The sequence below is a fragment of the Coregonus lavaretus genome (genome assembly GCF_964263955.1).
Source record: "Coregonus lavaretus genome assembly, chromosome: 11".
NCBI lineage: Eukaryota > Metazoa > Chordata > Actinopteri > Salmoniformes > Salmonidae > Coregonus > Coregonus lavaretus.
This window is the reverse complement of record NC_139998.1, coordinates 51,113,390-51,128,340: the sequence shown is the minus strand read 5'-3', so window position 1 is coordinate 51,128,340 and position 14,951 is coordinate 51,113,390. Positions and strand designations below refer to the sequence as shown.

At 47.2% G+C, this 14,951-nt stretch overlaps 1 protein-coding gene across 1 annotated transcript in view; it reads left to right on the top strand.

Annotated features, from left to right (window-relative positions):
• Positions 1–14,516, top strand: part of LOC311137590 (obscurin-like) — a gene marked incomplete at both ends in the record, with an annotated part of 70,355 nt that extends 55,839 nt beyond the window's left edge. Inside the window, 18 exons of the mRNA XM_084172098.1 lie at positions 317–404; positions 543–743; positions 1,096–1,156; positions 1,378–1,455; positions 1,685–1,857; positions 1,971–1,997; positions 2,107–2,259; positions 2,332–2,377; positions 2,502–2,570; positions 2,737–4,504; positions 4,856–4,978; positions 5,183–5,350; positions 5,508–5,613; positions 5,840–6,079; positions 6,504–6,721; positions 7,189–7,285; positions 13,990–14,139; positions 14,336–14,516. Of these exons, the coding sequence (XP_084028224.1) occupies positions 317–404; positions 543–743; positions 1,096–1,156; positions 1,378–1,455; positions 1,685–1,857; positions 1,971–1,997; positions 2,107–2,259; positions 2,332–2,377; positions 2,502–2,570; positions 2,737–4,504; positions 4,856–4,978; positions 5,183–5,350; positions 5,508–5,613; positions 5,840–6,079; positions 6,504–6,721; positions 7,189–7,285; positions 13,990–14,139; positions 14,336–14,516 (3,947 nt within the window). The remainder of the gene's footprint in view (positions 1–316; positions 405–542; positions 744–1,095; positions 1,157–1,377; positions 1,456–1,684; positions 1,858–1,970; positions 1,998–2,106; positions 2,260–2,331; positions 2,378–2,501; positions 2,571–2,736; positions 4,505–4,855; positions 4,979–5,182; positions 5,351–5,507; positions 5,614–5,839; positions 6,080–6,503; positions 6,722–7,188; positions 7,286–13,989; positions 14,140–14,335) is intronic.
• Positions 14,517–14,951: the final 435 nt, after the last annotated feature.

Here is a 14,951-nt window from a genome sequence, read left to right as displayed (position 1 = left end):
CCCTTGTACAGTAGTGCACAACTCTTTGCTAGATCCATACCACTGGGTACACACTGGTTGAATCAACGTTGTTTCCACATAATTTCAATGAAATTATGTTGAACCAACGTGGAATAGACGTTGAATTTACGTCTTTCTGTTTACTGTTCTTATTGTTACATTCATTCAAGCTTGCTGATACCAAACCTACGACAGTTTTAACCACTATATGCCTAGAAGATGTGCATCCTAATCCGAAACCAACATAACACCACAGACGTGATCTTCTCTGGCTGGACTACCTGTGACTGCATGACCATGATCCTCTTTTCTGTAGGTCCACTGGAGTCGCAGGAGAAGGAGGTGGAGCTTGGGAAGAGGAGGAAGCTGCTCTCTGTGTATGACGTCCATCAGGAGATAGGGAGGTAAATGCCGACTTTGTTGGGTATCCTATTTCACAAGTTGGCAGTCAATCTGCAACTGTGGAGGTGACGCTCCCTTTATCTGTGTCCCAATGATCTAAAATGGCTTCCATCCTTTGTCTCTTCTCCTTGTGTCTGTAGAGGCACATATGGGGTGGTGAAACGGGTTACCCACAGGAGGACTGGCGAGGGCTTTGCCGCCAAGTTCCTGCCCCTGAGGAGCAGTACAAGGACCAGGGCCTTCCAGGAGAGGGACCTGCTCTCCCGGTTGGCCCACCCCAGGGTGTCCTGTCTGCTGGACTTCTTCTCTACGCGCAGGACCCTGGTCCTGGTCACTGAAGTGTATCCTTCAACATGGCACTTTTAGTCACTTCCACGTACAGTCCTCTGATGAAGACCTAAGAGTGGAAATGTAGTCATAATAAAACATGCTGTACTGTAGCTTGTGTGCTTGAACAAACTTTGTTTTTGTACTTACATTTGTGGTGTGGTTTTCATATCAGCCCTTTTGGGCTTCCAACCTCACCTGCACACTGTTTTTACCAGTTTTTAATCTATATTGTTTTGTCTTTCACTACTTTTCTTTGATGCGAATAAATAAAACCTACAATTTAAAAAACCTGGAGTAGGAAATGGCACATGCTGAATTTGATCAATGTATAGCATTGTACATAATTCTTAACACCATCTATAGCTGCTCTTCTCATGGTCTTCTTGATCATTTGCTGTTGAAGGGATCGGTCAGTGAGAGAGAGGTAAAACCTTAGATCTCTAATCTGTAATGTGTGGCAGGTAGCCTAGCGGTTAAGAGCGTTGGGCTGGTAATCGAAAGGTTGCTGGTTTGAATCCCCGAGCTGACTAGGTGAAAAAGCTGTCTGCTAAATGATGTAAACACAACGTTGTTGACCTCTTTTGTCTGAATGCTTATGACTGCCTGTATGATGTCTATAAACAGTCCATGCTTTCATGGTACCAGGTGCAGATGTACGTTCAGCAAATCCTGGAGGGAGTTGGTCACATCCACAGCATGAACATCCTTCATCTGGACATCAAAGTAAGCTCTTCATACATCAATATTCATAAAGCAGCTGGTATATTTCATTTGATTGTTAATACATTAATTTTGTTTTGTGTGCATTGAAACAATTCAGAATGATAATTCATTTGAATGGACAGCTTAGTCATGACATGATAAATTCCCTCACATAGAAATAGAATGAATAGAACAGGCTTTATTCATTCTACTACTATGTACCCTCACCCATCTTCTGTAATTCACACAGCCAGACAATATCCTGATGGTGTTTCCACCCAGAGAGGAGATCAAGATCTGTGACTTTGGCTTCTGTCAAGAGATGGACACTTCCAGACACCAGTACAGTCAGTTTGGAACTCCAGAGTTTGTAGCCCCTGAGATCATACATCAAGACCCTGTCACTATAGCAAGTGATATCTGGTAAGCTAAATGTACTCTATTTCAGTACATCTATGCTACTGTTTGTGACATTCCTGTCATGTGAAGGGACAATGTGATGATTTATCACTACAAAAATGTCTTATCTTTGTCAGGTCCATTGGTGTTGTGGCGTATTTATGGTAAGTACTGTATGATGTGAATTTGAGGTTTGATATTATATATTAGAGTGCCATCATACATGTAATGCGAGTGAGCGTTGACCGGTGAAGTCATGTTGTGTCCTGTTAGTCTGATGTGCCGCTGTCCGTTCGTGGGGGAGACGGACCGGGCCACTCTGCTGAGGGTGGGGGAGGGGACACTGAACTGGGACGCACCCGACCTCACCTACAGGAGCACCGGGGCCCAGGACTTCCTCCGCACGGTCCTGCAGCCAGACCCAGAGTAAGATACACAATCATGGAAAATAATAAAGATTCCCCCTCGTAAAAATCTAATTATTTGTTCTCTCTTCAGAAAGCGACCAACTGCATTTGAGTGTCTGGGGCATGAATGGTTCCAGGTAAGAATTATACAATTTATTTACCGGTATGTCTCAGCCAGGGTTGATGGAGACTAATTAAATAAATGGAGGAAAAACAATGAATCTTGCCTAACAAATTCTGTCTTGTTGATTAAATTGTCAGAGCGAGGATGAAACTGATGATATCAACACAAGGGCTCTGAAAGTCTTTATTTCAAGGAGGAAATGGCAGGTACAGTAATGAGACCCGCAGACTTTAAACTCTGTCCAGTGCAGTCTTTCTTGTCGCGTCTCTCTCTTTACACAGTATATCCAGTTTTTTCTTAACTGTCTCTTGACAGCTCTGTATGACTGTGCTGTCTTCTCTCTCACCTGCGTTATCTCCCCTCTCAACCCAGCGTTCTCTGACCTGCCTGGGCTCGGTCCTCACCCTGAGGCCCATCTCAGAGCTGCTCGATGCCCCTCCTCGGGAGACCTCTGTCACGGCCCCGAGGGACCCCCACGAGCCCAGCAGCACCTCAATGAGCAGCGGCTCCTCCTCTGAGTACGACGAGGCTGACGCCTGGGACTTCTTCCATCACTGCACCACCACAGAGGAGGATGAAGATGAGGAGGAGGAAGACTTCGACCTCCTCATGGAGAGAGCCAGGATCCCAGAGCCCTTCGCCAAGCTGAAATGGGAAGAAGAGGAGGAGGAAGGGACCATGGAAGAAGAGGAAGAGGAGATGGGAGGACGGAGGAGCGTGCTGAGTAGGAGCATAAGCAGGCAATCCATAGTGTCTTCAGACGCCTCCAGGCAGCCGACGCCCCAGAGGGAGAGGAGGGTCAGCCGAGACAGCAGCCCGTCCCTGTACCTCTCCGAGGGGGATGACGGCTCCGCGTCCGGGAGTGAAGGAGGGCGCATCGCCAGGAGCAGCCTGATCCGCAGCACCTTCTACAACAGCTCTGCGCAGCTCTCTCCCATGTCCGCCCGCCACATGACCCTCAGGGACAAGTTCCAGGCCAAGAAGCAGGAGAGGGGCCGCAAACCGCTCCGCAGCAGCCTCTCTAGCCGCCTCAATGAGCCGCTCATTGAGTACATGGAGGACGAGGGAGACACCAATCACGGGCAACGGCGGGGGTCTTTGCAGTCGTCCATGCTCAAGTCCTGCTCCTTCGACAGCGGGTTCGGCCTCTCGCACAATGCACCCCCGCAGAGGAGGAGCAGGTCGTTGGACGATTACTCCCGACGCTCACCAGGAGCCGCCAAACGCAGAGAAGAGGAGGGTTCTTTGAGTCTTAAGGAGGATTTCACTGATGAGGAGGAGGAGAAGAGCTTGGTCGTTGCCCCTCCCCAAATCAAAGGTAGAAGAGGTTCAGTGGCAGTGGCTCCCGCTCAGCTTACGGCCAGGCTTCAGAAACTGGGTGCAAAATTGCCCAATGCTGGTCCAGAGAAGAGCCCTAGGCCAGAGCAGGGGAGACCAGGGGAGGAGGAGGGGGAGAACCTGGCTGGCTCGCAGTGCTCCCTGGCTGAGTCCCTCATCCTCGAGCATGGCTCTGAGACCTCCAGCAGGCTGGGCTCCTGTGAGGATATGTCCCACGGCCACCCTTCAGCCACACATAGAGGGAGAGCAGGAGAAGAGTATGATGACCAGGAGGAGCCCCTAATCACCCCGTCCCCCTGCTCCCTACTCCAGGCATCTGAGGTTGAGGAATCTGAGCAGGAGCCCCAGCGCCGGAGCGGCCAACTTCCAATCCCACCGAGAAGGACAACACACCCCAACCAGAACCCAATAGCCAGAAATAAGGGTCAGGTAGAGAGGAAGGTCCTGCCGGTGAAACCCAGCCCCAGCCTGTCCAGCAAGGCCCCAGAGAGGCCCCCAAGGGCCAGCGACACAGAGGCACGACTCCAGAGGCATTCGTCCACCCCGGCCCTCCAGGCCAAACCGCCCACGGGGAAGTCTCCCAGGATGTCACCCAAAGTTGGGTTGATGAATCTGTTCCGTAGACAGTCCTGGGCAGGGCATTCCTACTCCCAACTGGAGGGCACGGAGCAGGGACCCACGCTAGGGGAATTGGAGCCCAAAACCCCCACCATGTCACTCAGGAAGAAGATGAGGGCATCAGCCTCTAGCCTCACCAAGCTGTTCACTAAATCGTCCAGCAAGGAGGACTTAACGAAGGGAGGTGAGCTACCGTACACTTTTAGTTTAGTACACTTTTTAAAATTAGATCTCTCTCATGTAGTGGAAGCCTTTTTTCAGTTAGTTCTGATGAATCTGAATCTCCACCCTTTATGTTTCTTGGTGCGATGCAGGGCCGATCGTAAAGGGTTCATTTCCTGTTCCGCCTGAGCAAGAGGCAAGCCCTGGCTTGGAGAGCACCAAAAATAAATCCAAGTTCTTCCCATTCAAAATACCTAAAATACCTGCATTCAAAAAGAACAAAGGTCAAGTATATTTAGACTCAATTTACAATCTATTCAGCAGGAGATTGTCTCGCTGCAGTTCTAAATGTATCTTTCTGTTTTCTCTCCAGAAATGCCTATCCGCCCCACCAGGCCTGATGTGCACCATTTGGAGGCAGGTGGATTTCTGCTGGTATGGAGACCAGTGCAGTCCAGCGACCCAGTGGTTTACAGTGTTCAGTACAGCACAGACGGTAAAAGAAAAACACTGCTTACAGATCACACAGACTACTATAGTACAGAATGTATTAATTCTCTACAAAAATGGGTATGTGCAAGTGAAGTGAAGCTACGCTAAACTTGACAAGTTTAACACTATCTACAGGAGTGGGCAGATGATGATGACAATCTCAACATGTTGCATATCAAATATTTGTACATACTCTGTGCTGCCACAGGTGGGGAGTGGAAGCTCCTGTCAGAGGAGGTGACAGACAGTTGCTACGTGGTGAAGGACTTACCCAGAGGAGCAGGATACGTGTTCAGGGTGGGCTGCATCACAAAGACAGGGGCAGGACCTTTCAGTGACCCTTCACCACCTGTTGTTATGGCAACCCATCCTGAAGGCATGAACATTCAAAATATATAATTTTGTTTTCCTTATATAAATGTATGATTCTTGTTGTAGTGTTTATTGATGAAACTCTTTGATGTTCTGATTTAGTGCTCCACCTCCCTTTTTGAGTCTGTGGCCAGACATAATACTTCTCCTTTGATCTACAGAGACCCACATTCCCCTCATCCAGACCGAGTCCCCAGGTTCAAAGGGCAGTGGGTCAGGAGGTCAACCTAGCCACAAGACCTACAGCTTCCTATCAGAGATCAACAGGTACTGAACATCTATACTGGGTTAGGAAAGTTGCTGTTTTTTATGGACGACGTGAATGTGTGCTAATTTAGCATATATTTGGTCCCAAATGTAAACCCGTGCACAACAGTATACACATATTGTTCTAAAATGTATTACACATCTTTACTTCACACCTGCAAGTAGGCCTATACAGATGTGTGTGCAATCTCTCTCACTATATTTCGCTCCATGTTGTCGGTATCAGGGGTCGTTTCAGCGTGGTGACCCAGTGTCAGGACAGCCATAGCCAGCAGCTATTTGCTGCCAAGATCACCCCCTGCAGGCCAGAGAAGAGACAGCTGGTGCTCAGGGAGTACCAGCTGCTGAAGAGGCTCAACCACCCCCACCTGGTGCAGCTGCACACGGCCTACATAACCCCTTACTACCTGGTGCTCATCCAGGAGCTGTGTGCCGGCAGAGAGCTGCTCTACAACCTGGCTGAGCGGTGAGACAATATGATCACTGCCTGTTTTACATTACGACATTACTTAGTAGTGCTTGGGGGTGGTGTGTGTGTTAGTTTGTAGTCTTAACTGTAGTGTTATCATACAGAGTATGGATACAAAATTAGTTATCTACGGGACTTAGTGAAAACCATGGGTTTTAGATAAACAAAAACACACTATGCTCCCTCCCTCCCTCCCTCCCTCCCTCCCTCCCTCCCTCCCTCCCTCCCTCCCTCCCTCCCTCCCTCCCTCCCTCCCTTCCTCCCTCCCTCCCTCCCTCCCTCCCTCCCTCCCTCCCTCCCGCCCTCCATTCCCTCACCTCCTCCCTCCCTTCCTCCCTCTCTCCTTCTCTCCTACCCCCCTCCCTCCCCGCCCTCCCCGCCTTCCCTCCCTCCCTCCTTCCCTCCCTCCTCTCCCACACAGAGACCTGTATTCTGAGCTCCATGTAGCAGAGCTGCTGGCTCAGATCCTGAGTGCTGTGGACTACCTGCACGGCCGCCGCGTTGTCCACCTGGACCTCAAGTCAGACAACATGCTGGTGACGGACCGCAACGTGCTGAAAATCGTAGACCTGGGCTCTGCTCAGTCCTTCACGCCCGGACAGACACTCAACATAGAGCACATTCAGGGACAAGAGAAAGGTACAGCAAGCAATGACTGGGGAGGATGAGTGGGAAGGATGAGCGGGAAGCATGACTGGAAAGGATGACTGGGGAGGATGAGTGGGAAGGATGAGCGGGAAGGATGACTGGAAAGGATGACTGGGAAGGATGAGTGGGAAGGATGACTGGGAGGATGACTGGGAGGATAAGCGGGAAGGATGACTGGAAAGGATGACTGGGGAGGATGAGCGGGAAGGATGAGAGGGAAGGATGATTGGGTAGGTTGACTGGGAAGGATGAGTGGGAAGGATGAGTGGGAAGGATGAGTGGGAAGGATGAGCAGGGAGGATGAGCGGGAAAGATGACTGGGAAGGATGACTGGGAAGGATGATTGGGAAGGATGAGTGGGAAGGATAAGTGGGAAGGCTGACTGGAAAGGATGATGGAAACATTGTAAAGTAAAACTCATATGAAGAATGTCCTCTCTATCTGTCATGTTTTGTCAGTTTACATTGTCCTTCCTAAAGCTCCGGAAATCCTCGACGGACAAGGAGTCGGACCTGAGACCGATATCTGGGCTATTGGGGTGTTAGCTTTTACAATGTAAGTATAGAAAGACACATGCAGATTAATTTATTTAGCAATAATTACACTTCTCTCAATGTTTAGAGCCCTGATTGCCCAGGATGCATCAGTTTGATCCTATATACAAAACACTGACTGGTGCCGACGAAGATGGCAGCCTTGCGACTAGCTCTTAGGAAACTTTGCGGTATTTTGTTTTTTTTATATATAATTTTTTACATTATTAGCTCAGAAAGTGTTTTTTATCATTACATACAGCCGGGAAAAACTATTGGATATCAGAGCGGCGGTAACTCACCAGCATTATGACCAGGAATATGACTTTCCCGAAGAAGAGCCTTTGTTTGCTCTCCTCAGGGCAATTGAACTGATTCCAGCGGCTGACCCAAAACATCGCTGGCAGAGGAGAGGCACTTGGAGCGGCCTGCTGGTTCGACTTAGGAGGCACCACACCACCCACCGCTTCCAAGTATACTACTTGCTAATGTTCAGTCTTTGGATAACAAAGTCAACGAGCTCAGGGCAAGGATTTCTTTCCAGAGAAACATCAGGGCCTGTAACATACTTTGTTTCACGGAAACATGGCTCTCTGGGGATATTCTGTCGAAATCGGTCCAGCCAGATGGGTTCTCAGTTCATCGCGCAGACAGAAATAAATATCTCTCCGGGAAGCAGAAGGGTGGAGGTGTATGTTTCTTGATTAACGACTCATGGTGTAATTGAAGTAACATACAGGAACTCAAGTCCTTCTGTTCACCCGACCTAGAATACCTCACAATCAAATACCGACCGTATTATCTCCCAAAATAATTTTCTTCGGTTATAGTCATGGCCGTGTTTATCCCCCCTCAAGCCGATACCACGACAGCCCTCAAAGAACTTCACTGGACTTTATGCAAACTGGAAACCACATATCCTGAGGCTGCATTTATTGTAGCCGGGGATTTTAACAAAGCAAAATTGAGGACTAGGCTGCTGAAGTTCTATCAACATATCGACTGTTGTACTCGGGCTGCTAAAATTCTCGACCATTGCTATTCGAACTTCCGGGATGGTTATAAGGCCTTAATTTAGACGAATACACTGAAACAGTGACTGTGTTTATCAGGAAGTGTATAGGAGATGTTGTGCCCACTGTGACTATTAAAACCTACCCTAACCAGAAACCGTGGATAGATGGCAGCATTTGTGCAAAACTGAAAACGCGGACCACCGCATTTAACCATGGCAAGGTTACTGGGAATATAGCAGAATACAAACAGTGTAGCTACTCACTATGCAAGGAAATTAAACTGGCAAAACAATACAGGAGACTTATGTGGCAGGGTCTACAGACAATCACGGACTACAAAAGGAAAACCAGCCACGTCGCCGACACTGACGTCTCAATTCCGGACAAGCAAAACACCTTCTTTGCCTGTTTTGAGGATAACACAGTGCCACTGACGCGGCCCACTACCAAGGACTGTGGGCTCTCCTTCTCCATGGCCGATGTGAGTAAGACATTTAAGCATGTTAACCCCCGCAAGGCTGCCGGCCCAGACGACATTCCTAGCAGTGTCCTCAGAGCATGCGCAGACCAGATGGCTGGTGTGTTTACGGACATATTCAATCTCTCCTTATTCCAGTCTGCTGTCCCCACATGCTTCAAGATGGCCACCATTGTTCCTGTACCCAAGAAAGCAAAGGTAACTGAACTAAATGACTATCGCCCCGTAGCACTCACCTCTGTCATCATAAAGTGCTTTGAGAGACTAGTCAAGGATCATATCACCTCTATCCTACCTGTCACCCTAGACCCACTTCAATTTGCTTACCGCCCCAATAGATCCACAGACGATGCAATCAGCATCACACTGCACACACTACCCTATCCCATCTGGACAAGAGGAATACCTATGTAAGAATGCTGTTCATTGACTATAGCTCAGCATTCAACACCATAGTACCCTCCAAGCTCATCATTAAGCTTGAGGCCCTGGTTCTGAACCCCGCCCTGTGCAACTGGGTCCTGGACTTCCTGATGGGCCACCCCCAGGTGGTGAAGGTAGGAAACAACATCTCCACTTCGCTGATCCTCAACACTGGGGCACCACAAGGGTGCATGCTCAGCCCCCTCCTGTACACCCAAGCACGCCTCCAACTCAATCATCAAGTTTGCAGACGACACAACAGTAGTAGGTTTGATTACCAACAATGACAAGACAGCCTACAGGGAGGAGGTGAGGGCTCTGGGAGTGTGGTGCCAGGAAAATAACCTCTCACTCAACGTCAACAAAACAAAGGAGATGATCGTGGACTTCAGGAAACAGCAGAGGGTGCACCCCCCTATTCCACATTGACGGGACTGCAGTGGAGAAGGTGGAAAGCTTCAAGTTGCTTGGCATACACATCACTGACAAACTGAAATGGTCCACCCACGCAGACAGTGTAGTGAAGAAGGCGCAATAGAGCATCTTCAACCTCAGGAGGCTGAAGAAATTTGGCTTGGCACCTAAAACGCTCACAAACTTTTACAGATGCACAATTGAGAGTATCCTGTCGGACTGTATCACCGCCTGGGACGGCAACTGCAACGCCCGCAACCGCAGGGCTCTCCAGAGGGTGGTGCGGTCTGCCGAACGCATTACCGGGGACAAACTATCCGTCCTCCAGGACACCTACAACACCCGATGTCACAGGAAGGCCAAAAAGATCATCAAACCACCCGAGCCACTGCCTGTTCACCCCGAAGGCGAGGTCAGTACAGGTGCATCAAAGCTGGGACCGAGAGAATGAACAGCTTCTATCTCAAGGCCATCAAACTGTTAAATAGCCATCACTAGCACATTAGAGGCTGCTGCTACCTATTGAAATCACTGGCCACTTTAAGAAATGGAACACTAGCCACTTTAATAATGTTTATATATCTTGCATTATTCATCTCATATGATTTTGTTGAAGTCGGAAGTTTACATACACCTTAGCCAAATACATTTCAACTCAGTTTTTTTAAAATTCCTGACATTTATTCCTAGTAAACATTCCATGTCTTAGGTCTGTTATGATCACCACTTTATTTTAAGAATGTGAAATGTCAGAATAATAGTAGAGAGAATGATTTATTTCAGCTTTTAATTCTTTCATCACATTCCCAGTGGGTCAGAAGTTTACATACACTCAATTAGTATTTCGTAGCATTACCTTTAAATTGTTTAACTTGGGTCAAACATTTCGGGTAGCCTTCCACAAGCTTCCCACAATAAGTTGGGTGAATTTTGGCCCATTCCTCCTGACAGAGCTGGTGTAACTGAGTCAGGTTTGTAGGCCTCCTTGCTCGCACACGCTTTTTCAGTTCTGCCCACACATTTTCTATAGGATTGAGGTCAGGGCTTTGTGATGGCCACTCCAATACCTTGACTTTGTTGTCCTTAAGCCATTTTGCCACAACTTTGGAAGTATGCTTGGGGTCATTGTCCATTTGGAAGACCCATTTGTGACCAAGCTTTAACTTCCTGACTGATGTCTTGAGATGTTGCTTCAATATATCCACATAATTTTCCTTCCTCATGATGCCATCTATTTTGTGAAGTGCACCAGTCCCTCCTGCAGCAAAGCACCCCCAAAGCATGATGCTGCCACCCCCGTGCTTCACGTTTGGGATGGTGTTCTTCTACTTGCAAGCAACCCCCTTTTTCCTCCAAACATAACGATGGTCATTATGGCCAAACAGTTATATTTTTGTTTCATCAGACCAGAGGACATTTCTCCAAAAAGTACGATCTTTGTCCCCATGTGCAGTTGTAAACCGTAATCTGGCTTTTTATGTTGGTTTTGGAGCAGTGGCTTCTTCCTTGCTGAGCAGCCTTTCAGGTTATGTCGATATAGGACTTGTTTTACTGTGGATATAGATACTTTTGTACCTGTTTCCTCCAGCATCTTCACAAGGTCTTTTGCTGTTGTTCTGGGATTGATTTGCACTTTTCGCACCAAAGTACGTTCATCTCTAGGAGACAGAACACGTCTCCTTCCTGAGTGGTATGATGGCTGCGTGGTCCCATGGTGTTTATACTTGCGTACTACTGTTTGTACAGATGAACGTGGTACCTACAGGCGTTTGGAAATTGCTCCCAAGGATGAACCAGACTTGTGGAGGTCTAAAAAAAAAATTCTGAGGTCTTGGCTGATTTCTTTTGATTTTCCTATGATGTCAAGCAAAGAGGCACTGAGTTTGAAGGTAGGCCTTGAAATTCATCCACATGTACACCTCCAATTGACTCAAATGATGTCAATTAGCCTATCAGAAGCTTCTAAAGCCATGACATCTTTTTCTGGAATTTTCAAAGCTGTTTAAAGGCAGAGTCAAGTTATTGTATGTAAACTTCTGACCCACTGGAATTGTGATACAGTGAATCATAAGTGAAATAATCTGTCTGTAAACAATTGTTGGAAAAATTACTTGTGTCATGCACAAAGTAGATGTCCTAACAACACATCTGCCACACTGATCCTCAACACGGGGGCCCCTCAGGGGTACATTCTCAGTCCCCTCCTGTACTCCCTGTTCACCCATGACTGCATGGCCAGGCACAACTCCAACACCATCATTAAGTTTGCCGACGACACAACAGTGGTAGGCCTGATCACCGACAACGATGAGACAGCCTATAGGGAGGAGGTCAGAGACCTGGCCGTGTGGTGCCAGGATAACAACCTCTCCCTCAACGTGACCAAGACAAAGGAGATGATTGTGGACTACAGGAAAAAAAAGAGGACTGAGCACGCCCCCATTCTCATCGACGGGGCTGTAGTGGAACAGGTTGAGAGCTTCAAGTTCCTTGGTGTCCACATCACCAACGAACTATCATGGTCCAAACACACCAAGACAGTCGTGAAGAGGGCACGACAAAGCCTATTCCCCCTCAGGAGACTGAAAAGATTTGGCATGGGTCCTCAGATCCTCAAAGAATTCTACAGCTGCACCATCGAGAGCATCCTGACTGGTTGCATCACCGCCTGGTATGGCAACTGCTTGGCCTCCGACCGCAAGGCACTACAGAGGGTAGTGCGTACGGCCCAGTACATCACTGGGGCAAAGCTTCCTGCCATCCAGGACCTCTATACCAGGCGGTGTCAGAGGAAGGCCCTCAAAATTGTCAAAGACTCCAGCCACCCTAGTCATAGACTGTTCTCTCTGCTACCGCACGGCAAGCGGTACCGGAGTGCCAAGTCTAGGTCCAAAAGACTTCTCAACAGCTTCTACCCCCAAGCCATAAGACTCCTGAACAGCTAATCATGGCTACCCGGACTATTTGCACTGCCCCCCACCCCCACCCCCACCCCCACCCCCACCCAATCTTTTTACGCTGCTGCTACTCTGTTAATTATTTATGCATAGTCACTTTAACTCTACCCACATGTATATATTACTTAAACTACCTCAACTAGCCGGTGCCCACGCACATTGACTCTGCACCGGTACCCCCCTGTATGTACAGCCTCCCTACTGTTATTTTATTTTACTTCTGCTCTTTTTTTCTCAACACTTTTTTGTTGTTGTTTTATTTTACTTTTTTATTAAAAATAAATGCACTGTTGGTTAAGGACTGTAAGTAAGCATTTCACTGTAATGTCTGCACCTGTTGTATTTGGCACATGTGGCCAATACAATTTTATTTTATTTTATTTGATTGATGGTTGAAAACGAGTTTTAACGACTCCAACCTAAGTGTATGTAAACTTCCGACTTCAACGGTATATACTGTATTCTATAATATTCTACAGTATCTTAGTCGATGCCGCTCTGTCATTGCTTGTCCATATATGTATATATTCTAAATTCCATTCCTTACTTATATTTGTGTGTATTGGGTATATGTTGTGAAATTGTTAGATATTACTTGTTAGATATTACTGCACTAAAGTATTTTGTTACACCCGCAATAACATCTGCTAAACACGTGTATGTGACAAATCAAATTTGATTTGATTTGTACAAAACATTATTAACACCTGCGCTTTCCATGACATAGACTGACAAAGTGAATCCAGGTGAAAGCTATGACCTGTTATTGATGTCACTTGTTAAATCCACTTCAATCAGCCGAGATGAAGGGATTTTTAAGGAAGGATTTTTAAGCCTTTAGACAATTGAGACATGTATTGTGTATGTGTGCCATTCAGACGGTGAACGGGGTATGGTAGTAGGTGCCAGGAGCACTGGTTTGTGTCAAGAACTGCAACGCTGCTGGGTTTTTCACGCTCTACAGTTTCCTGTGTGTATCAAGAATGGTCCACCACCCAAAGGACATCCAACCAACTTGACACAACTGTGAGAAGCATTGGAGTCAAAATGGGCCAGCATCCCTGTGGAACGCTTTCGACTCCTTGTAGAGAGGGGGTAGGGGGCGGGGGCGTACATCTCAATATTATATTATATAGGGGCGGCAGGTAGCTTAGTGGTTAAGAGCGTTGTGCCAGTAACCGAAAGGTCGCTGGTTCTAATCCCCGAACCGACTAGGTGAAAAATCTGTCGATGTGCCCTTGAGCAAGGCACTTAACCCTAATTGCTCCTGTAAGTCGCTCTGGATAAGAGCGTCTGCTAAATGACTAATTATTATTATAATTATAAAATATTAGGAAGGTGTTCCTAATGTTTTGTATACTCAGTGTAGAGTAATACTGCCATTTATTCATATTTTTGTCCTCTGATATGTCTATATATCCTCCCTCTAACCACCTAGGTTGAGTGCAGATAGCCCGTTCCATTCAGACCTAAACTGGGAGAGGGACAGGAACATCCGAAAGGGGAAGATCCAGTTTGGCCGCTGCTACCCTGGCCTGTCAGAAGCAGCAATCAACTTCATGAAGAACACACTGAGCAACAAGGCCTGGTGAGTCCATTGGCCACATCTTAGCCAACCAGCACCTATATCTATTGCCTATTTGAGATAGCCAAGGTACACCCAAAGTTGTTTCATTGAGAGGTAATTGATAGGTAGTGTTAACGTTATAACAACCAGAACCAACCATTTCAGAATTTTCCCGATGTGTTTCATCTGATGCGTTTCCTGTGATGTATTTCCTCAGGGGGAGACCCTCAGCAGCTGAGTGCCTCCAGAACCCTTGGGTACGGGGTGAGCGGGCCCCCTCCAAACACAGAGACTCCATCTTGTGTTTCTCTACCGACAAGCTGCAGGCCTTCCTCAAGGAGAGAGAGGTGAAACGAGACCAGGTCCGCACCAAGCTGCAAGGCCCGTTCTTCCATTGATCTGCTCTTCCATTTGGACTGTAGCTGGATGATGTATCTTCATAGCCCAGATCCTGATCACAAATATGTGATGTCTTACAAATTTACATTTACATTTTTGTCATTTTTGTTGATCTAAAATAGAGACTGGTCAAATGTGTATGTATTAATGGCTGTCTAAAGTTTTGTTAAAAGTGTATATGTCTGAATGAATTGGACTTTGGCTTTGGTTGAATTACGGCGTCATGATATCAGGGAAATGTTTAGTTAGATGCTTTATGCAAATACAGTTGCATGAGTTTGAAAACATGAGGATGTGGATGTGTGAATACATCGTCCCTTGGAGTTTGCGGCATTGGACATTACAAAAGTTAATATTTCATTCTCTAGATTTGTAGATTGTGTGGTTTATTAGCCAAGGCGACAGATCAGAGGAGGGTTCATGTGCCCAAAGCA